The sequence below is a fragment of the Poecile atricapillus genome, chromosome 3 (genome assembly GCF_030490865.1).
Source record: "Poecile atricapillus isolate bPoeAtr1 chromosome 3, bPoeAtr1.hap1, whole genome shotgun sequence".
NCBI classification, from domain to species: Eukaryota; Metazoa; Chordata; class Aves; order Passeriformes; family Paridae; genus Poecile; species Poecile atricapillus.
Genome location: NC_081251.1, coordinates 116291176 through 116314191, shown reverse-complemented (window position 1 = coordinate 116314191; position 23016 = coordinate 116291176). Strand labels below are relative to the sequence as shown.

At 51.0% G+C, this 23016-nt stretch overlaps 1 protein-coding gene across 6 annotated transcripts in view; it reads right to left on the bottom strand.

Moving 5' to 3' along the window:
• RALGAPA2 (Ral GTPase activating protein catalytic subunit alpha 2) overlaps nt 1-23016 on the bottom strand; it is a 103267-nt gene that overhangs the window by 38001 nt on the left and 42250 nt on the right. For all 6 annotated transcript variants that reach the window (XR_009277183.1, XM_058834902.1, XM_058834901.1 and 3 more), the window contains 13 exons: nt 20219-20347; nt 18421-18549; nt 17685-17743; nt 17281-17389; nt 16229-16339; nt 15826-15894; nt 15529-15666; nt 14892-15078; nt 13037-14267; nt 12698-12769; nt 11609-11732; nt 10645-10800; nt 3591-3749 (listed from right to left, as the gene is read on the bottom strand). Coding sequence is in view for 5 of the 6 variants with exons in the window: in XM_058834902.1 (XP_058690885.1) it covers nt 3591-3749; nt 10645-10800; nt 11609-11732; nt 12698-12769; nt 13037-14267; nt 14892-15078; nt 15529-15666; nt 15826-15894; nt 16229-16339; nt 17281-17389; nt 17685-17743; nt 18421-18549; nt 20219-20347 (2673 nt within the window). In the remaining variant the exon portion in view is untranslated. The remainder of the gene's footprint in view (nt 1-3590; nt 3750-10644; nt 10801-11608; nt 11733-12697; nt 12770-13036; nt 14268-14891; nt 15079-15528; nt 15667-15825; nt 15895-16228; nt 16340-17280; nt 17390-17684; nt 17744-18420; nt 18550-20218; nt 20348-23016) is intronic.

Below are 23016 nucleotides of genomic sequence, written 5' to 3'. Positions count from 1 at the left end.
CCTGATTCACTGCCTGACTCCAACATTGGCAGGAGGTTTTTCAAAGACGTATTTACTTCAGATAATCCTCTATAAACTCCTCCCGTGGACTTCACAGGAGAGAAAAAAGCCTTGAGCTGGTCCAGGATAAGGAGGCAAAGGGGATGGCAGAGAGCAGGGCTGGGACAGGCACAAAGGGCCCAGCCCAGCAGGTCAAGGTGCCCAAATGCTGCTCCTTCAGGGCCACCTCCACAGGAAACCCCTGTGTGACATCCTCTGGTGACCTAAGGCTCTGCAGATAAAGACTGCACTAGGTACAAGAGACACTTCCTAAAAGTAAACCATGTCCACAACTGCAGACCCAGAAAATGCTGATGTTTAAATACATAACTTTCAGTACTTACAAGTACTCAAATTCATTTCCCTCTCACAGACTCAAAGTGAAGAAACCAACCCCCCAGCTAAAGCCCTAGACAGAAGCCAGCAGCAATTATTAATATTTAAGCTATGGATTTTTTCCATCTGTACAGAGGCTTATCACATAAATAAATACCCTCTATTATTCTTCTCCAACTGCTTGTGGGTGACTGTGACAGTCATTCAATAAATGGACAAAGGGAATAATATAAATCCCCTGCATCTAGGGAATTCCTCTAATTAGAAGTGGCAATGAATTACAGAAGAAATTTGGGTTTAATGTAACATCTGCAAATGACAGCTGTCTCTGCACACACTTATTCTGTCATTCCTTTACTTAAAATAATTACCCACCCCCCAAAAAAACCCAGAAAAGTGTAATATGTTTCCATAGTGGTTTTGCCTTCTTTTCAGTTTGTTTATTTACTGCTGGCATTACTATCCAGGAAGAGAAGTTGGAAGGGAAGGGGACAGAGGAAAATCTACGCCACCAAAATGATAATGTTATGGAGCATCAAGTTTTTGCCTCTTTAGGCAGTAACGTTTTTAAGTGAAATTTTCATCCCATTCACTGTCTAGAAGCATTGACGGCAAGAGAAAACGATGTAAAAGTACAGATAAGGAGGCTGAGCGTGTCCTAAAGTGAGACCACCACACAAATACCAGAAATGTAAAGTCAGATCAGCAGATGCTGCTGGGGCAGGGAAATTCCCTGCTGGCCTTTTTGGACAAGTGGGTTTTGCTTACAGCACTTGCAGTCAGGGTTTCACACCCGGCAGGAGCTGGGGAGCGGGGCAGGCTGTGTCACCAGAGGATTCACACATTTAACCCACGTGTGTCCCAGCCTGGGAGAGCAGCAGTGGGGATGAGCCATTCCCCAGCTCACCCAGGGCCTGCTGAGGGTCACTGCACCCAGCCAGGGGAGCTGCACCCAGCCAGGGGAGCTGCACCCAGCCAGGGGAGCTGCACCCAGCCAGGGGAGCTGCACCCAGCCAGCTTCACTCATTCCCACGGGGTTCTGCCCCAGTCAGGGCCGGGGGAGCCCCGCACCCGGCTCCGCACCCGGCACCCATCACCCAGCCCGGGAGAACAGGGCTTCGGCAGCCACCACAAACAAACAGCCTGCTCTGACAGGAATCATTAAAAAAATACATAGAGGGAAAAATCCCCTTCTGTGAGCACTCCAAATGTCACTGCAAGTTATCCGTGAAGCAAAAATGAATATTCGGCCCACTGCAAACACCTGCTTCGTTCCAATTTCCGACAGCAAAATCATTATTTCTGTTGCTCGCAGTAAAAGTAGGCAAGGTTAAATAAACCTTGGGAGCACAAAGACTCCCCCTCTACAGCGAGCAGCACTAGTTAAAAGAGTGGGGAATGGGTAAATTATTGTACCAAATGGCTGAGAATTAATCTCTGATGACGAGCTGCAATCTAACGAGGCATCTGTGTCCCAGGGAACCCGCAGCATGTCCCTGGCGGTATGTGCAGTGCGGAGCCTGCCTGGCATGCTTTGTCCCCTCTCGCAGGCAGCTTTTCCTCTCATTGTTCCCAATATCCTCGTGCATCTGTGACGCGTGGAATGCATTCACACTAACAGACTTACTATTGTCTTCCCTCCCAAGCTTTGTCGGGCAAAGACTGCAGCACGGTTCCTGATAATTATATTGCTTAATTAATCAAGACAAAAAAAATTTGCAAATCATTGCCCGGTTGCCAAGCAGGGAGATCAAAAATGAAAACAATACAAGCTGAAGCAACATAACAAAAGTAACAGCTATCTGATCAGAAATTCTTCTATAATGAAGCTATTAATGCTAAAGCGGTTAATGTTAACATTGCTCCAGGTGTCTCTACTTGGCTGCAAACAAAAAGGCTAACATTATGGATATAAAAGGCCAAATGTTGCCATGGATTCTGTAACCTGATAGAGAGGACAGCCTTTTCATTCGATTAGGGAATGCAATTTAAATGCCAGGGACTGAAGCCAAACAACAGACATTTCTCTCTGCAAGGCTCGTTCATTCACCCTGGGGTCAGTAGCTGGTGAACAAAAGGTCAGCCACACTTGCCCTGGAAATGTCTGGATTAATTTTATTACATTGTAATGGTTTGTACTTTAAATGTAGGGATAACACTAAATTTCCAGTTAGCTCTTATTCTGGCTGCCCGTTGGGGGGTTTTGACTAATATGTAAGATGACACAGCTTTTCTCCATCGCTCCAGAGAAGTCTCAAGCGTGTTCCTAGCGCTAAATTCTCATTTCCCTGATGGAACATTAAAAGCTAAAATGTGAGAACACCAAACTGCACAGCTCAACACCAAGCCTAAAAAAAATAAACAAAACCAATGACCCACTATTAGAAAATTTTCAAGTTTGAAACGTCAACTGACAAAGCACTGGGTGTCAATATCCAACAGCTCCATCATTCACAACTCAAAAAGTGTCTACAGCTGGTCAATATGGGATATGATGGAGGCATTTACCACAGCTGGCCACTCCCTTGGACAAACAGTGTCCCTCCCATAAGGCAAAAGGTATTTATCACACTGATTACTTTCACAAAGTATATTTTATGCATATTTTTGCATCCATAATGTACCAGACAAGCATTTACTGAAGCGGCTTTTTCGCACACAAGCACAGATGTACGTACACACACCTCTGACATTTTGCAGAAGAAATGTGTTTTTTTTCCAAAAAACATCTCGAGTGTGAAGCTCCCATGGTTTGTTTGATGACAGGATGTGCAATGCCTGCATCATCCCAGCACTCAGGTGATGGTGGCAGCCCCACGGACGTGTGAGGCTCTGCTCATGCCATGGGCACAGCAGTGACCCAACACCACCAGAGGAACTCAGATCACGAGTGCTCTGCTTGCAGTGCCTCAGAGGAAACTCACAAGGCTTCAAATGCTGCTCTTTGCCCCGTAACTTCTGCGGGCTGGGAATTCTGAGCTGTTTCTCTCAGCGCCAAGGATGGCTACAAAACGAATGAGCGCTCACTCTGATCACCCCCAGGAACTCCAGATTTAGAGTTAACTCACGGCTCAGCTCATTTTCCAGCCCAGAGGGACAGCCTGATTTCCTTCTCACTGGGGAAAAAACAACCCCCAAACGAAACCACCGGGCCTGGCTTAAAGCACCAGAGCCGCCGCTCCCCGCGCAGCCCCAGAGAGGCAGCCAGGACCCACCTCGGGCTTCTTCATGATCTCGATGAAGAACATGTGGTTCTTCATGGGGTAGATGACGATGAGCACGTCCCCGAAGTCGGTGGGGATGATGCCCCGGCGGTAGTTGCGGGTGTGCTCGGACCACACGATGTGAACCTCGTCGTTTCCCAAGTGACGGAGCTGCAAGGGCAAATTGGCTCTTTATTAATCCGCGCGATAACCGCGCCGCGCGAGGGGTCACGGCTCGCAAATTGAATTACAATGCTCGATAGCAGGAATATTTCATTACAGAAAAGTTAAAATATTGTTTTTCTCCAGTTGCTCATGAAAGCATCAGCTCAATAATTTGCTTCATTTAGAACTCATTGTTGTCTGATGGCTTAATTAAGTCATTATCAAACTAGCCATTAGCACGATATGTAAATGTACATTACCTACAGTGATTTAAGATGGAAAACTGAATTACTGGAACAAAGCATTAACCAACGGAGCATCGTATTCCAGCTAAAATAAGGCAGCTGTCACAGAAATATGAAATGCCTTGACTCAGAACGACAAGAAACTGCCTGTCGTGAGCCACTATAACTGAATTTATTATCCACAAACATCTCCTCTCTGACTGTGTCTGGAGGGGGCTCCTGCCTGAAACGTCAGCAAAATATCTGGGCAGCGTGAAGTACATTAGAATGGGAGATACTGTGGGAGTTACACCTTTCCCTTTGGAGCAGAGCTGCATGAAATACAGATAAAATTGAAACATGAACACACAGAAAGCATCCGAGAGCCTGTGTGTGTGTGTGTGTGTTTGCTCTGCTGCTGGAGGAGCTGGAGGTGATCTAACAGATGGCAAAAACTATTTGGCAATCACGTACAAGCCTCACACAATGGTTTCAACTGTAAGCTTTAAAGTTAAAATGTAATCCACACGCAGAATGCCAGCTCCGAGCATAAAGAGAATTTAAGTCCCACTTAAAGCTTAAAAGACACCCCCCACCCTCCAATTTGGTGCTACCCCTGGAACAATGTGCACAATAGACCGAACAAAGAAGCCAAAATGAAGCTCTGCTACTTCACTCTGTGTGGGGGGAGAGAAAAAAGGGAGAAGAAGGTGGTGATTTTCACTGGTAAATAACAACTAACCCCAACACGCTTTGGATCAGCCCACACTGTGCTGATGAATCTTCCCTATTCAGAACCAGGAAAAACTTTCACTCCTACATATTGGTGGCAAACTGGACCCCCTCAGTCACGAGAAATGTGGCAAAACCAACACCTTGTGAAAAATAAAAAAGAAGTTACAGCTGTGAACTTGGGTGTAACAGTTCATGTTCCAGCAGAGTGAAGTAAAGCTCAGATCTCAGAAGGACTGAGATTCTCAGTTTATTTTAAACAAAACAGAAGATAATAATTGTGATTTATTTACACCCATGAATAAAAGGTAATTTTAGCTCTGTTTGAAGGAAACATGAACCATTTTTGTCTTGGAAAAACACAGGAACACTAACAATACTATTAGCAGAGCTTCTCACATGTACAAAGCAAGCAGAAATTGCTGTTCTTCTGGCCACCCTGATATCTGTGCAGAAGCTCAGTAAAAACCAAGCAGCACAAAGGAAAACACTCACCTTGGGAATGCCACCACGAACTGACAGGCACCAAAGGCAGCAGGAATTTACACACAGGACAAAACCCTGACCTCGCTCTCCGTGACCAGGTGCAGCCAGGTCACCTCCAAAGCCATCAGAAGCGAGATGTCAAGTTTAGTCTTACACAGCCTGAAACCCATCTGTTTTAGCAGGATTTGTGCCCAGCAGGTCCTGGGTGCTGGGGGTGCCTGGCCAGGCTGTCCCACGGCAGGATCAGCCCAGCCCAGCCCCAGGAAGCCCCACCAGGCATTGGGGAGTGCCCACCAGTGCCAGCTCTGGTCCAGCACAGAGAGCCCACGGTGGTGGCACCCGGCAGCCTCTGCTGCAGGAAGCCCAAGAAATCATTGTGGAGATGGAATTCCACGAGGCAGAGGCCACTCACAAACCCAGCCCAGCTCCTCAAGGAAAGGCTCTGTGCTGCTGCCATGCCTCCTGTGGCTTCTGGGGTGAGAAACAGCACATGCTGCTACAGAAACACTCATCAAAATATGCCCAAATACTGCTCCAGGGACCCTTGTTAAAATCCCAAGGAGCTGTTCTGATGATAATCAAACACTCTGTATTGATCTTGCACCCTCCCTTCAGAACAAAATTCAGTGAAGAAGGGCACTTAGCTGAACCAACACTTGCTGTGCTCACGAGCCTGCCACAATCCCCAGCGTGTGCCAGACTTGTTTCAGAGCTTGAGTTACTGCCCCTGTTCTGAAGCCACACATCCTTAAGCAGCACACTTAGGAGGTATAACGTTACAAAGGAAAAATTGGCATTAATCAAAAATATTTGTTATTGAGAGATAACTCCATTGATAAGAAGCCGTTAGGATAATCTCATCAGTGACAATAAGCCAGCTGCTATTTCCCTGTGTTTTTTATTCAGAACAGCAGCTGTGGGGCAGACTCAGTGCCCCAAAGGACTTCAGCAAGTTGTGCTGAAATGTCCAAAGCCCCACGGACGAGGCGTGCGGAGCCAGAGCTCCAGGCTGTGCTCTCCTCCCAGTTTAGGGGTGGGTGGAATAAAGAAAAAAGCTGCATTAAAAAATGCCACAGCAGCCAGGAAATCAGATTGGTTTTAAGAGCAAACCCTGACAGCGGTCTGGGGCGATGGCTCTGCACCCGCTGCGAGGGAAGGCAGCCGTGCACTGCAGCGTGTCCTCCCCGCCCCACGGGAGCTGGGGCTTGGCTAACGGGGCTGGGACACTGCCCCAGGCCTGAGCCAGCCCCACTGTGCTGCTCCAGAGCTCCAAACCCATCCCCAGAGCTCCAGCCCCAGATCCAAACCCATCCCCAGAGCTCCAGCCCCATCCCCAGAGCTCCAGCCCCAGATCCAAACCCAACCCCAGAGCTCCAGCCCCATCCCCAGAGCTCCAGCCTCAAATCCAACCCCATCCCCAGAGCTCCAGCCCCATCCCCAGAGCTCCAGCCCCATCCCCAGAGCTCCAGCCCCAGATCCAAACCCATCCCCAGAGCTCCAAACCCATCCCCAGAGCTCCAGCCCCATCCCCAGAACTCCAGCCCCAGATCCAAACCCAACTCCAGAGCTCCAGCCCCAGATCCAAACCCATCCCCAGAGCTCCAAACCCATCCCCAGAGCCCCAGCCCCATCCCCAGAGCCCCAGCCCCAGTGCTCCAGCCCCAGCCCCATCCCCAGACCTCCAGCCTCAAATCCAACCCCATCCCCAGACCTCCAGCCTCAAATCCAACCCCATCCCCAGAGCCCCAGCTCCAACCCCATCCCCAGAGCCCCAAAGCTCCAGCCCCATATCCCCAGCCCCACATCCCCAGAGCCTCAGCCCCACATCCCCAGATCCAGCCCCAGAGTCCCACATCCCCAGAGCCCCAGCCCCGTCCCCAGAGCTCCAGCCCCATCCCCAGAGCCCCAAAGCTCCAGCCCCATATCCCCAGAGCCCCAAAGCTCCAGCCCCATATCCCCAGCCCCACATCCCCATCCCTGGGCCGGCGGGCAGCGCTGGTCACGGTGCACACCTCCGGCATGACCTCCTTTCCCTGCTAATTGCATTACACAGCCAGCTGGCTCCAGAGAGGAGTCGTCTGTTTGACTGAAGAATTCCTGCTTTTGGGGAGCCATGGCTGCTACTTTTGCTAAGTAACAGTGGGGCCTGACATCCCCATTGTCTGGCTGACTGTGCGCCCATCCTAAAATCTAAGTTTTATTTGTAAATTAACCGAGAAACTTCCTGCCAGAGCAGGGCTGCCTGGAGACTGATAATGTGTGCCTTTCATTCCCTTTCACTCTCACTGTATCACTGCCAATTTGTTTTTCTGCTGCTCGCCAGCCTGAGGCCATAAAAGCCTTGTAAGACATAAGTGCAATTATAGTCCTGGAGTCAAATGAATTGGACAAATCCAATAGCACAGCTCTGTCCCCACTCTGCAAACCCCTACAGCAGTCAGATTAGCTGCTAAAAATCTAATCTAGCCCCAGCTAACAAATTTCTGCAGCAAAGGAGCAAGAGTTCAGTATGGGGTTGCAACCAGATTTCTGAATTGAAAAAGTTCTGCTCTGACAATGGAGAGGATGGAATAAATCACTGAGAAATTCGACAGCACATCTTTAAACCGTTAAGCACAATTTGAGCAGAACGAGACAGGGACGGTAGGATGCCATTCCTGGGATTGATTTTCACTCTTGCCACAAGACAGGCAGATAAAGTTTGGAACCAGTGATGCTGAACCCTACAGCAGCAAAAGAGATCAGCTGAATTTTGTTTACTTCACTAGAAAAGATTTCTGTCAGGGCCAAGACTTATTTGGAGAGGGGTTTTTCTTTCTTTCTTTTTTTCCCCCTTTCTTCCCACCTGAATTAACAACATAATGTCAGCATATACTTCAAATTAATAAATGCAGACTGCAAATGACAGCTCTACTGCACAAAGACAAGGGGCCAGGTTCATCCCCAGTGGAAACACACTTATTCTGGGGAATTCATACCAGAACTTAATTTATCCTTGTGCTCAGTAAAAATAAAGAACCATAATAACATATTTAAGTAAAATTACTGCATCTGCTGAATCCCCAGCCCCCAGAATTTACGGCCTTGCTCTGGTCCCCCAGGCCAGCAGGTGGTCAGTCCTGCTCAGCTGGGAGCGTGCTGACAGGGATGAAGCCTCTCTTGGTCAGAGGCAAAATAAGCAGAGAAAAAACCCAGCAATCACAAAGATTTCAGAGATTAGCAGGACCTCAGACCCCAGAGGGAGGGCAGGAAAAAAGGAGCTGTGGGCCCCCATTGCATCCTGATGAAGTTTTCCCCTCCCAGCACCACTCTCCTGTATCACCAGGTACGGAGCAGGAACAGAATGAATGCCAAGGGCTTCCATCTTTCTCTCCCACACTCCCACGAACAAAAGCATTGATGGCAAGAAGTAATAAATATCAAATAATCCTTCTAACCTGGACATTCTGCCCCAACAATGTGAGGCAAGGACCTAAGCCCAGAGAGTTGTCCACCTTCCAGAAAGTTCAGTGCTTCTGAAATGCACCTTTTCTGCACTCACAGCTGCAGTTCTGTAAAATCTGTCAACAATCTGTGCTGATCTGCACAGAACTGCATGTTTGCTCCCAACAGAGCTGTGACAAACTGAATGAAACTGTTGTGTGTGGAACCATGGACGAGCACACACTGAGAAGCCCTCTGGAAGTCACCTGGAGCCACTGCTTGCAGCTCCTCGGGTCCATGAGCTTGCTCAGACACTTGTCCTTCACCAGAATTCCCAGACTGATCCCTGCAGGGCCCCATTCCCAGAGCAGATCTCAGGTTTTTTGAGAAGGTCCTAGAGCAATTCCTTTGCAGTTATTTTCTGTAGACAGCGTATGCTGAAGCTGGCCTGGTTTCCTGGCACTACACAACTTGGAGACTGACAGCTACTAAATGCTTTTGGTTTCTGTTTCTCACAGAGAATTCTCTTGGAGCAAACACAATAACCAGACCCTCAGGGTCTGTGATAACCCCTAACATAGATGAGAATTAGCAGAATAAGTGGACTGTTTGCAGCTAAACCCCGTTTTTCCCCTTGTGGTAGCTCTGCCACACCGTGCTCTCCTCCCAGGTGATGAATTACTCAACAGCCAGACCATAGCCCAGTGTCTCTGCCAGGCTCCCACAAAACCCAGGGCTTAAAAGGGAAGGTGACACTAAATAAATGGCCACACTTGGTGTAGGAAAAGGAAGTCTGGGAAAGATGTGGCAGCCGTTCTCAGACATGCATAAGTGTGCTGCAAAACAACCTGCCCCTCCTATCCATGTGAAATATGAATCAATGGGCATAAACTGAAGCCAAGTAGGCACTACCAGAGATTTTCTTCATGGTACATGAAGTGGAGCATAGGAATACGGAGTATGTTGCCTAGGGAAACTGTAAATCATTCATCACTGGAGTTTTGGTCTAGCAGCTGGACAAATACTGGTCAGGAACTGCAAAAATACAGACAGTCCTACCCTGGTGTGGTCACAGAGACTCTACAGCCCTGTCCTACAACACCACTGTCCCCCTCTGAAGCACTCAGAGTACTTCTTTCTATAGCCTTGTGCCTATGAAGGTACAGAGTTACACACAGGAAGAGGAACATGCCATTTTGCTGACTTTTTCTTAAATGACAGATATCACAATAAAAAAAAGACAAGATAAAAAAAGACTTCAGTGTGGAACACTGGGCAATTTTTCAGAACCAGTAATCAGAGATTCCACCTTTATATTTGAAAGAAAAGCACACATCCCTCCGAAACCAACTGGGCACCAAACACTGAGGGACAGAGGTACAGCCAGCACTCAGAGCAGAGCCCCCGCTGCACTGCATGGCTGCTGCAGCATTACTGATGCATGCTAACAACCTCTGCAGGACAAGCTGCCAATCCCAATTGAAAAGACAGAGATTTGGTATGCCCCAAAAACCTTCTCTGAGTCTAAGCAGCAGCTGGCAAACAGCATCATCAGAAACAGCTCCTCGTTAGGAAAGGCAAACAATGAAGCAGCGGTACCAGCAGAACTCTGGGCTGGGCTCTGGCTGTCTGAGGCAGAGGCTGCTTGTCACACTGGTGCCCAGCTGGCCACTGGCCTGAACTCAGAGCTGGCTGCTTGGGTTCCAGCCCCCTTTCTCCCTGCTGCTCCACACGGGACGAGCCCTACCCAAGGTTTTACCACGCTGCCTTTGGTTGCTTTGTTCTACCAACCTACAGCAGTTTTGGCAGGCAGACAACGTACAAATGAAATTATTGCTAATATTATTACTCACGGTGGCATTTGAGGCTACCATGGAAATGTTAATTGTGTTTCAGAACCCAGAATTTAGATGCCATTTAATTCAGCTAACCCAGCTGCAGAGCACCACGTGGCACCGCAGGGACAGCCAGCAAAAGCCGCTTTCGCTTCATTCTTCCACGGGAGCAGTGCCTGCAGCAGCCTGCAGAGCCTTTACCTTTTTGGTCAGGGAGTCGTCGGAGTCGGAGGGCATCCTGGTGGACACGTGGAAGATGATCTCCACGGTGGAGGTGGCGTAGTAGGGCGCGGTCTGCCCCGTGCTGCCGTTGCGCTGCAGGCCGCCCATGAACCCGCAGTGCGTGGACAGGTCGACCTGAGGGAGCCAAAGGCACGAACGGCAGCCAGCTGAAAACACTGATGTGCTACCAGCACCTGCTTCTGTACCAAGATGAATGAAATCACCACCCCAGGTTCCCACAGCCATCCATCCCAGAGAAAAAGCAGCCTTCCCCTACAGCTCTGCAATCCTTCTGTTAGATTTGTCTTTCCCGTTCCTGTAGCTGACATTCACTACAAGTAAATCTCTCTGAACTAGCTCCTGAGTCATTATCTGCCCAGCTATTTTACCTTCCTCCTGCAAACAGCAGCAAGGAAACAACTGCCACACGTTCTGTGACTCAGGGCTCTGTGGGGCTCACAGCTCCCACTGCCAGGAGCATCACAACTGGCAGAGAGAAAGAGAACCAGAAAAACTGCACAAGAAACCGAAGATTTGGACAGAAATAAAAACCGTAGAAGAAATTATTCCAGAAGCTTATTCTGAGGAAACACCTCTCTGAAGTCAAGGCTGAGTCCAAAGGCTCATTTGCTTTCCCAACAGCACCAGTCTGAGGATGCTGCATCCCCCTGCAGCACTTGGATGCTTAAATATGACATGAAGCTACTCTGGATTTCCCAAACACCAAAGTGCTCGTGGCATTTAGATTATGACACACCATTCTGACAAAGCAAATTAAATCCACACATGTCATAAAGAACACCTGTGCTGAGTGTGTGCTCACACTCGGGAGCTAAAAGCTACGAGCATCGGTGTGCAGCGGGGGTTGTTCTGTGTGTGTGTGAATTAAAAACTGTGCAGTGCCACCAGCAACATGAGAAGTTATCTAAATTATGGCTCTTACCTCCCAGCCCAGCCCAGCCACAAAATCTTCGTAGGCCTGGCTTCCCCTGGCGTTGGCCAGGATGGAGCACTTGTCCTCCTGTCCCTCGGCGATGTAGAACACAGCGATCTTGTGCGTCTCACGGCTGCCACGGGATGGAAAAGGAAACCGAGGTTAAACCAGCTCAGAATTATTTTCCAGGTCCCCCTGCACTCCAAACCTATGGCCAGGTGCCACAGCCAGCCCCATATGTCCATTTCCTGCACAAACACATCGCTCGCTTTCAGACCTCCCCCCGTTGTTCTGCCACCAAAACCTCACTGCAGGGACACCCCGGTTCCGAGAGCAGCGTCAAGCCCTGTCCTCCTGTGCACCAGCCACACAACACAACTGGTGCCCAAATTCCAATGACAGGGTTAATGACTCTGCTCTGTGCAGCCCTGCACAGACAGCAAGGTGGCACAGGTGTTAACGGGAGCATAATTTGACCTACAGAATTTTAATTACAGGGTGATGACATACAAGGCAGAAGAAACATTACTGGCTTTGAGACCCTGGGCAGAGTTTTACAAGGCTGACAGGGACAGTTGGCTTCTCTGGAAACACGGAGAGCGCACTGGATGTGGAAATTGTTGGGACAGAAGGAACTCAGAACTCTGCAATGCTGCAGATGTTTTTCAAGCAGCTCTGTGTCAAGCAATGAGAAATAAAACGCAGCATTCAGAACTCCGTTCTGCCTCTTCCTGGCTGGGGAGCAGATCTGGGTAGATCAGCCCTCAAAGTACAGCTCCTGACACAGGGATCACCCTGCAGGAAACCCCGTCAGCTGAACCCAGGTCACTAGCAATTTGATTTGCTCTCCTCTCAGCTAAAGCAAACTTGAGAAAAATCTGTTTTATTATTTGCCAGTGATTTGGAGCTCTCTGTACACAGAGAATGTGCCAGCACAGGCGGCTTCTCCATTCAGGCTACAGAACTCCGGAGAAACAACCAGTCCAATTGCCATACCAGTACTTGGACTCAACAGGAATGAAGTTTTGGCTCTGGTGACTCGTTCCTCCTTGGGACACACAAACCTTATCAATGCTGTGTTGAGTACACATCACCTACCATTGGCGGGAATCCAGATTTTTCAGTTCTCGCAGTAACTTTGAATTTTTCTTCAGCAGATGAAAGCTTTTTCTGAAAATAAATAAAGAAGGGTTTGAAGGCAAACGCAACACAGCGCAGACACGGTATTTCATCATCCAAATAGCTAAGAGAATTAACCCAGTATGATTTCCCAGAGTTACTGCTCTACACAATCCATTGACATCTCTTTCAAATAATCACTGAGGTTCAGAGCTCCGCTCTCACCTCAGCTACGCGATCCTCGCTTCCTTAAGCACATTTGGGTTTAAAACCTGAGACGAGCACCCTAAGCACGTTCTGGCTGCTCTCTCTTCCTACCTTCTGTCCCAGGAGTTCATTCCCAAGTCGTCCAGCAGCAGCCGGCAGAAGTAGAAGGAGGCCTGTGGCTGTGCTGGCGGCGGTGGCTGCTGGCAGGCCAGGCTCAGGCGGCGCCGGGAGCCGCAGCTCAGCACGAAGTCCCTTTCGCGGGCGCTCTGCCGCAGCAGGGCCTCGCTGAGGGCGCGCTCCTGCTCGGCGCTGAGGCCGCGGGGCGGCGGCGCGGGCTCGTTCAGCCTGCGCTGCGGGTGCGGCAGGCACTCGGGGCTGCTGCTCCCGATGCGCTCCAGCAGCTGGTCCAGCGCGTCCTCGCCCTCCTCCGCCCCGTCCTGACACGGGCCCAGCTGCCGCGTGTCACTGTCCTGGCTCGGGCCGGGCTGCCATGCCTCACCAGTGAAGGTGTTCTGGCTCGGGCCGAGCTGCCGTGTGTCACTGTCCTGGCTCGGGCCCAGCTGCCGTGCCTCACCGGTGAAGCCATCCTGGCACAGGCCCAGCTGCCGCACCTCACCGGTGAAGCCATCCTGGCACAGGCCCAGCTGCCGCACCTCACCGGTGAAGCCGTCCTGGCACAGGCCGAGCTGCTGTGCCTCACCGGTGAAGCCATCCTGGCTCGGGCCCAGCTGCCGTGCCTCACCAGCAAAGCTCTCCTTGCACGGGCCCAGCTGCCGCGCCTCACCGATGAAGCCATCCTGGCACAGGCCGAGCTGCCGCGCCTCACCGGTGAAGCCATCCTGGCATAGGCCCAGCTGCTGCACCTCGCTGTCCTGGCACGGGCCGAGCCGCCGCGCCTCACCGGTGAAGGTGTCCTGGCACAGGCCGAGCTGCCGCGCCTCACCGGTGACGGTGGCAGTGCCACACTGAGGCGGGCGGCCCTCCAGGGGCCCGTAGAGCACGTGGCCGTCCCACGAGTACTTCCCCGAGATGTCCCTGACGATGACCCGCACGTCCGAGGGCGCCGCGGCCGGCTCGGCGCCCGGCCTGTGCTCGGCGGGGATCTGGAGGTAGGAGATGAGGGTGCTGTCGTTGAACACGAAGAGCTGCAGGTTGGGGCTGCGGAACACTTCCGAGCACAGCTCGGAGGACTCCACGTAGGAATTGTCGTGGTTCTCGCTCAGGAGGCTGTGCAGGATGGCGGGGCCCCCGCTCAGCGGGTAGTGGCTCAGGTGATTCACCAGGTGAGTCATGACCATCCGCGCCGTGAGAGGGATCAGCTCCAAATTCCTCCTCCTCTTCTCTGGAACCACCGAGAAAAACACAGCGGATCAGCAGGAGCAGCAAGAGGCAATACAGAGGGAGCACGTGCAGATTTCTTGCCCCACGGTGACCTGCTGATCCTTCCTGTTCACAGAAATATTTCCAACAGCTTTCCCAGAGATCCTACCTGCCCCGCAGCTTTATTTGACTTCACCACATCCCCACAGCCATCAGCAGAAAAGCCAAGGCAGACCAGAGATGTGACTGCAAATAAATGCTGCTCTGTCCCTGGCAGGTGGGAAGGTCTCGGGTGAGGCAGGGAGAGACTTCCTGGATGCCCAGATGGTCCCCTCAGCACAGGCACATCCATCAGCTATTTCATCAAGTGACTGTGCTCGTGAGCTTCTGCTGTACCTCCACTTCTCCCACGGGAATGCTACTCCTCTTACAGCCAGAAACCCCCTAACTTCTGGGTTTTTTCATATTCAGTGTAAAACTATTTCTCTTTGGTTTAGTGTTTCCTTTCCTTTCACATCTTCTAAAGGTAAATTTGTTCTATGGAGCAGCGTTGGGAAGGAGCTCAAGCATCCTGTCACAGAGACAGAGCCTGGGACAGTTCCCAGTGCTGCACACACAGGCTGGCCCAGCCCTGGGCACACCTCACCTTCAGCCACGGTGAGCAGGTTCCCCAGGTCGGTGGAGGAAGGGCACTGGGCTGGCTCTGAGGAGCTCCTGACGTTCCCCAGGGGCAGGAAGGGGTCGTAGTCAGAGCAGGAGAGGTCGGCCAGGCTCAGCACGTAGTGGCTTTGCTGGCTGTAGGTGCTGGAGCCGTTGACGCAGCAGTGCAGGACCTGCAGGACACGGAGCAGTGAGCAACCCCGGGCAGATCCCGTAATCCCAACACACCCAGCCAGCAGAGCCCGGTTCTGACACACCACACAGCCCACCCAGGCCCAAATTCAGTGTTCCAGATTAACCATCTCCATCTGCACCCATTCTGTACCTCAGCAGCTCGCTTCATGCTTCTTCTGTATCCTAACCGCCCACTGCAAATAATCCAAATATCCCTGCAAAGATTATTTCCCCAGCTCGTTGTTTTAAGTATTTTACCTTTGTCTTCACCATCCCCTGTCTGTTCTACATCTCTAATCTCACCTTCTTAACGTTCTGCATTTGTAACTTCTCACCTGGATGAGATGATTTTCCAGAGCTTGACAAAGCTGCTTCTGTGCCTTCAGGGTGTGTGAAAGGCATCTTTAAACAGCCAGGCAGAGTAAATCACCTTCCTTCCCCCTACTCACTCTGTAAATATAATCCAGCAGAGGAGCTCTGGATGCATGCTGATCCTCCACAGCAGCTGCAGACACGGGCTCCAGCAGCATCTTCATGGGCAGTGCCATGCACCAGTCCAGCAGACAAAGCAGCAGAGAAACTATGAACTGAACGAGAACACGGCATTTAGGAACGTTCTGTTAAATTCACCCAGACTCTAGGGCATGAGCTGGAAAGCTTAAAATTCAACTCTGGTTGGGAGCAAGCTGATTTAAATCCCCCTCAGACAGCACGAGGAATGGAGAGGGCTCTTTTCAGCGACACACCTTCTTATCCGCTTCCAGGGAGGAGTGTTCGGCACCGGGCAGGAGAAACGCGATGGTGGCCACCAGGATCTGCAGCCAAACAAACCAAGAGTCAGAAAGGCACTCAGCTTCTTCCTCTGCAGAGACAGACCTTCACTGCACAGGCTGTGGAACAGGTCAGGTTCTCCCAGGAGCATCCAGCTGCCCGTGACAATCAACATCCCAGCGAAAGAAAACGTTTTCCTGGGCATTTTGCAAACAAGTCCCTACAAACGAGGGACCTACACTGCTCCAGGGAGTGCAGCAAGTACCCCCCTAACAATACAAAAAAGCAGGAGTTGGCAAAATCACAGCAGCCCAAGGAGGGGATTCAGACAACTTTTCACATGATTTCCATACAAACACTTTAAAGAATCTGACGTACTTCAGTAATTTTCCGGCACAGGGAGGATTCGTATTCCTGGAGCTTCTGCCAGTACGACACCAGCAGCTGAAGGACATCACAGGCGACATGAGCTACCAGCTTGTTGGAAAACTGGAAGAAAAAAGGTGATTAAGAGCCAAATAAAGTGTCCAGCTCCAATACACTGCATTCAGCTTTTGCATCTTTGCAGACAATAAACAAGGTTAGTGCTGTGCAATCACACTGCTGGCATCAGGAACCAGCAGGTCGGACACGACCTATGTGATCTCTTGGGTGAGTTTGCTGGGAAAGTGTTGGAGTCTGAGATACAGACTGTGTGCCCTTGTTTCTAATACTTAGTTCTAGGATTCAAGGAAACACTGAATTTCATATGACATGAAATTCATGAGCATGTTTTCATGGTGATACATGAAAACAAATGTTAAAGTTAGATGAAAAAAGCTAAAAGTGTAAGTGTGTAGATTAGAAAGTTTCTTAAATCACTGGGTGAAAAAGTAGTTTAGAGAACAAGAGACAAGATGGAGGATTTAGGGTGTTGTCTCTTGTCCTTCTTCTTTCTTCTTCATGTTCTTCTCCTAGAGGTGTTTGGGTAGTAGTAGGTGATTGGGTAGAAAATGTCACAGTGCAGCACACAGGTGTTGGGTCATTGGGTCACTAAGAAAAATAATTTAGTTGGCATCTGTTAATTGGGTAAATGGACATATAAAAGACCTTGAAGAAGATCTTTGTGAGCCATTTTACCCCTTTTCCATCATAGTGCACATAGCTCCTTGTACCTTGTAATGCTGATAAGAAAAGAATAAACAACTGAGACCCAACAAGAGAAAACTGCCTCCCTCTCGTCAATCTTCAGTTCAAAGGGAAAAAGAACCCAAATCCAAAAGTCCCAAACGAGACAGGGAAGGGGTCTGCAGGCACAGGGGCTGTTTCTGCAAACACCCTGCAGGCTTGCACAGCTGCAGCCTGTGCCTCAGATCATCAGGGACTGTCTGCAAAGCCAAAATGCCTTTTTTGCCCCGGAGCTGGCTGACCAGAGCCCGGCACAGCAATACCTTCAGTGTCACACCTATGACATTGATGGCTCTCTTCACGTGGGGGTGGCTGCTGCGCTGCGTCAGCTCCTCGCAGATCCACACGCCCAGGCCACAGATGGCTATGCATCTTTGGGCAGAGGGAAACAGAGAGGGTCAGGAGATTCACAGGAATATTCAGGGGGGAAAAAAAGGAAAAAAATGCACAAAGATGAGATCTCTCTTTCCCCTCCAACACGACAGGCCAGCACCGTCACGGTGCAGAGTAAGGCTCAACTTTCACAGGACCAAACCACAAGGCAGCAGCAGCAGATAAGCAGCAAGAGAGACTTTTCCAACCCATAAATGGTTGGCCTCGATAATGTTAGAGGTCTTTTCCAACCTATTCTATGATATTTTCCCATTTCTCTTACTCAGTATTTTACCTTGCAGCTTCACTTGGCTCCTCTGTAGCATTCTTCAATAAAATATTTATGAGGCAATACTAAAATAACAAAATAAATTAGAATAAGAATCTTTCTCATACATCTACTTTAAAGTTGTTTCATTTTGACATAGTTACAGGTGAAGTCACTAATTCTCCATCTGTTGCTAAAGCATCTTTACGTCACGCCAGTTGCATTTTGTCAAGGGAGAAGCACCAATTACAACTCAAATATACAGGCCCTGGTGGAGAAATCAAATCAGCTTACAACTCATGTACAGGCAGCGAGAGGAAATCAATTCTTTTACAGTGGGCAGTTACAAACAACAAGTGCTGGTCACTCCACACCATACTCTATGTAGTGTTTAGGTTCTAACCAAAACATGCTATGAAAAAATTTAGTGTATTGTTTAGTACAGAAAAGACAGAACTGTCTTAACTGTAGAAGGAAGACACCTCCAGTGACTGTCCAAGGCCTGATGAAGAAGCAAGAACAGGAGCCAAGCGTGTGAAGGGATTTCTGCATCCTCTCTGGTCCTGCCTGCTCAGGCCACGTGAGGAACTCAGAGATTCCTCCCCAGCCACCCCGAATTTTGAGCAGGGCATCACTGCAGTGCCTCAAGTTTATCAAAAGCAACAGAGGCTTGTGCCAGGGCAACCACTTGGGCAGAAATGAAGTCACTGCACAGTGAAACCAGGTTAGGTTACCTAAGGATTTACAATAAATGTGACTTTACCTTCATATCTGCACTCCCTGTGATGCTCTCACTGCCTTCTGAGACGGGTCCCACCCACGGGATTCCTTGATAGGTGTTTGGAAAGCACACAAGAGCACCAAGGATGGTGTGAGCTTCACAGCGGGGAGCCTGGCCAAGGGCAAGCAGGCAGAAACAGTCACTAAAAAATTCACTAAAATACTCACAGAAAACCCTTCACACTGGAGATGTCCCCAGCTCCAGGGAACACTGCTGTACTCAGCCTGCTGGATTCACATCCCAGCACCCAGCTGCACCAGGAGCACATCCCAGCACCCCCAGGAACACATCCCAGCACCCCCAGGAGCACATCCCAGCACCCCCAGGAGCACATCCCAGCACCCCCAGGAGCACATCCCAGCACCCCCAGGAGCACATCCCAGCACCCAGCTGCACCAGGAGCACATCCCAGCACCCCCAGGAACACATCCCAGCACCCCCAGGAGCACATCCCAGCACCCCCAGGAGCACATCCCAGCACCCCCAGGAGCACATCCCAGCACCCAGCTGCACCAGGAGCACATCCCAGAACACCCAGGAGCACATCCCAGCACCAGGAGCACATCCCAGCACCCCCAGGAGCACATCCCAGCACCCCCAGGAGCACATCCCAGCACCCAGCTGCACCAGGAACACATCCCAGCACCCCCAGGAGCACATCCCAGCACCCAGCACCCCCAGGAGCACATCCCAGCACCCAGCACCCCCAGGAGCACATCCCAGCACCCAGCCACCCCAAGGAACACATCCCAGCAGTTTTTCCTCTGCAGCTCCAGCACAAGCTGGGTGCCAGCAGTACCTAACACACACCTTCCTGCCCGTGCTTTCTCTGCTGTGCTGCTCTGTTCCCCTGGTGAGGCTGAGCTGCCCCTCCACTGGCACCTGGCCCCACTCCTGAGCTCATCTACATCTTTAATGCTTCCCCTCATTACCCAAGCTGAAAATCAGGCATTTGATGCCACCAGAAAGCACAGAAGCCCCTGAAGAAGAGCTGAGTGAGGGGGTGAAGCAGCAAGGCAGCAGTGCTATGGGTTGGTCCCGTGGCACAGAACCCACTCATGCTGGCTGCACAGGTGACACCAATGTGCAGAGAGATCCTGCTCCAGGAAAAGCACCAGGGCACGAGCTACAAACACTAACTGCTGTGCAACGTTGGTTTTATGCATGCAGGAGAAATGGAAGGGGGTGTTTTGGTTTGTTTTCTTTCCATGGAAAACCCAGCATCCATTTCTTATTAGCATTTAAGCTTTGGCTGAACAGTGAGGCTGACCAAGCTCTGAGAGCTGAGGGAAGAGAAGAGGCGTGGCTGGCTCCCCATCCCAGCTCTGCTGAAACAGGAGAGGGCTGTGGCCCGGCACAGGGCCACCTGCTCAGCCACACAAATGTCAAGAGCAGCAGCAGCAGAAGCGCTGAGCCAGAACAGACAGAAAGGTCTCCCCCGAGCTGCTGTTTCACACGCAGCTCAGCTCCCCTGTTTCTCCCAGGACCGCCAGACCTTTAACTTTATTTTGGCAACCCTTCATTGATTTGCTGTTTTACTCATCCTTGGATAATTTGATCGTTTGGAGCCACATTTCTGTTAGTGCTGACATTTATCCAGGGACGCTGCGTCACCCAGAGGGTTCCCCGCTCTCGCCGTTCACTGGCCACAGCCGGGACACGCTTTCCTCTGGGATCAAACACCCCTGCAGCACCTGGTGGCCTCATCCCAGGGATTCCCAGCCCCCGACACCCCCAGTGTCACCCCGAGGGCCTGGCCAGCGGGCTGTGCCGTGCTCACCTCCGGCGTGTCCGTGCTCAGCACGCGCGCCGCCGCGCCGAGGAAGTCCCCGATCAGCATCGTGAAGCCAGGCAGCCCCAGGAAGAAGAACCACGGTGGGCAGTGCTTTATGACAGTGTTCAGGATGTCCTGCAAGAGAAGGCAGCTGTCAGCAAAGCCAGCAAGCCCAAAAGCAAAAGGGAGAGCTGGAGAAGATTTATCTCTGAGCTTGGACAAGATTTATCTCTGAGGTTCCCCAGTCCCACACTGATGGAGGTGCACACTCCCAGAGCTCCGTGTGCCAGCTGACCTACACATCATCACCACCTCCCACTTCAGGGGTGTGGAGCAGCCAAAGTGCATTTGGTATTTTGGTAACATTTGGACCCCTAAATTCCTGTTCAAAGGCCACACCACCATTCCTGTCTCTGTGCCTAAGCACAGCCATTCTGTTGAACAAGACCTTGGACCCAACCATGCAAACACATAATGGATTTAAGATGAAGCGCTGCAGCAGCCCAGAGGAGCCAGTTCCTCCAGTCTCTCAGAATTCCATGCCACAAGAACACGAGCTGTCCCCCAGGCCTGCTCCCTGAAGGAACAGACCAGCAGCCCCAGCTTGGCTTGCCATCACCCTGTGGTACAGAGTACATAGAGAATTCCATCTTTAATCCTTCCACATTTCAAGTCTTCACAGTCTCTCCAAACCATAGCGAAGTTCCTATATTTAAGATTTCTTCCCTGCAAGCTTTCAGCAGGTTTAAAATTAGGCACAAAAATCTATATAATCCTCACCAGTGACACTGTATTTGCTGAAGACTTACATCAAGCTATTTCTGTACCGAGAAGGTAATTATTTTCCATTCAGTAAAGTTTTGAAAAGTTGCACAGGAAAACCCTTTTCCATGTCCATCCTTACTGGTTTCACGATGTGTCAAAGACAGCCTGAACCAGAGACCCCCAGAACGTGTCCATGTGCTCAGTCCCTACAGTAGAAGCTAAAGCTGATGAATCCAATTTTCTCTCCACAAAGAGATGCTTTAACACCAGCACTATTTTCTCAGAGCCCTGCTCAACACCTGCACAGCCCTTACCCAGTGCTGCACTGTCTGCAACACCAGCATCCCATGCAATAACTGCTGCACATTCAAATAAACAGTATTCCTTTTTAACATAGTAGCAGATAATGCTTTCACTTTCCTGAATAAGCTAAAATGCCACTCAAGTTAATGTTTAAACTTGTTTTAATCACTTCCTTTCATACATTTTGAGTCAATATGGGTCAGTGCAAACACTGAGAAGCAGAGCAGATGGATGCAGCCGCTCATAAAGCGGGCGGTACGCTCCGGCTCGGCGCAGAACAAAGGAGGCAGCTCGTTATAAGGAGGGGCTGATTAAGGCACAGCACACCTGTACACAGGGCCAGTGAGGGCTGGGCTGGCCTCTGAGCAGGGCAGCAGATGGGAGCAGGCTGCTGCTGACACGTGCCACCGCCAAGGAGCCCGGGCTCACCTGGCCGGGGAGGCGGTGGCAGCGCAGGGAGCTGCTGCACCAAGCCCTGGGCTCACCCAGGGCTCACCCAGGGCTCCCACCCGTCACACAGCAGGGCCCCAGCCCCTCTCCTGTGCTCAACACTCCCATGGCAGGGCAAGGAAGAGCCACAGCACAGCTCCTGCCATGCTGGAGCACCATGATGGCACTCACGGCCCCAAAGGCTGCAGGGACCGACTCGCCGGTTCTGAGATGCAGTGCTACTGAAAATAAACCATTTTCCATAGTGAGAAACCTGCCAGAAATTCCCTTTGGAAAGCTCTTGAAGGGGTCCTTGGCTTCCCTTTGAACTCCCAGCATGGGCTGCTGGTTGCAGTGAACATCTGACCCAGGAACCACCTCCTGACACAACCTTCTCGGCTGGGCTCACCCCGGGCACCGAGCAGTGAGCACCTCACCTGGGCACCAAGCATCTCACCTGGGCACTGAGCATCTCACCTGGGCACTGAACAGTGAACATCTCACCTGGGCACTGAACATCTCACCTGGGCACCTGGACAGTGAACATCTCACCTGGGCACTGAACAGTGAACATCCCACCTGGGCACTCACCATCTCACCTGGGCACCGAACATCTCACCCTGGGCACTCACCAGCTCACCCTGGGCACTCACCAGCTCACCCTGGGCACTCACCAGCTCACCTGGGCACTGAGCATCTCACCTGGGCACTGAACAGTGAACATCTCACCTTGGCACCAAGCATCTCACCTGGGCACTGAGCATCTCACCTGGGCACTGAACAGTGAACATCCACCTGGGCACTGAACAGTGAACATCTCACCTGGGCACTGAACATCTCACCTGGGCACTGAACATCTCACCTGGGCACTGAGCATCTCACCTGGGCACTGAGCATCTCACCTGGGCACTGAACATCTCACCTGGGCACTGAACATCTCACCTGGGCACTGAACATCTCACCTGGGCACTGAACATCTCACCTGGGCACTGAACATCTCACCTGGGCACTGAACATCTCACCTGGGCACTGAACATCTCACCTGGGCACTGAGCATCTCACCTGGGCACTGAGCATCTCACCTGGGCACTGAACATCTCACCTGGGCACTGAACAGTGAGCATCTCACCTGGGCACTCACCATCTCACCCTGGGCACTCACCATCTCACCCTGGGCACTCAACACCTCACCCTGGGCACTCACCATCTCACCCTGGGCACTGAGCACCTCTCACCCTGGGCCCAGGGGCTCCCAGAGCTGCTCAGCAGCGAGAGGCTCGTGGGAGCACAGGGAACCAGGCCATCTG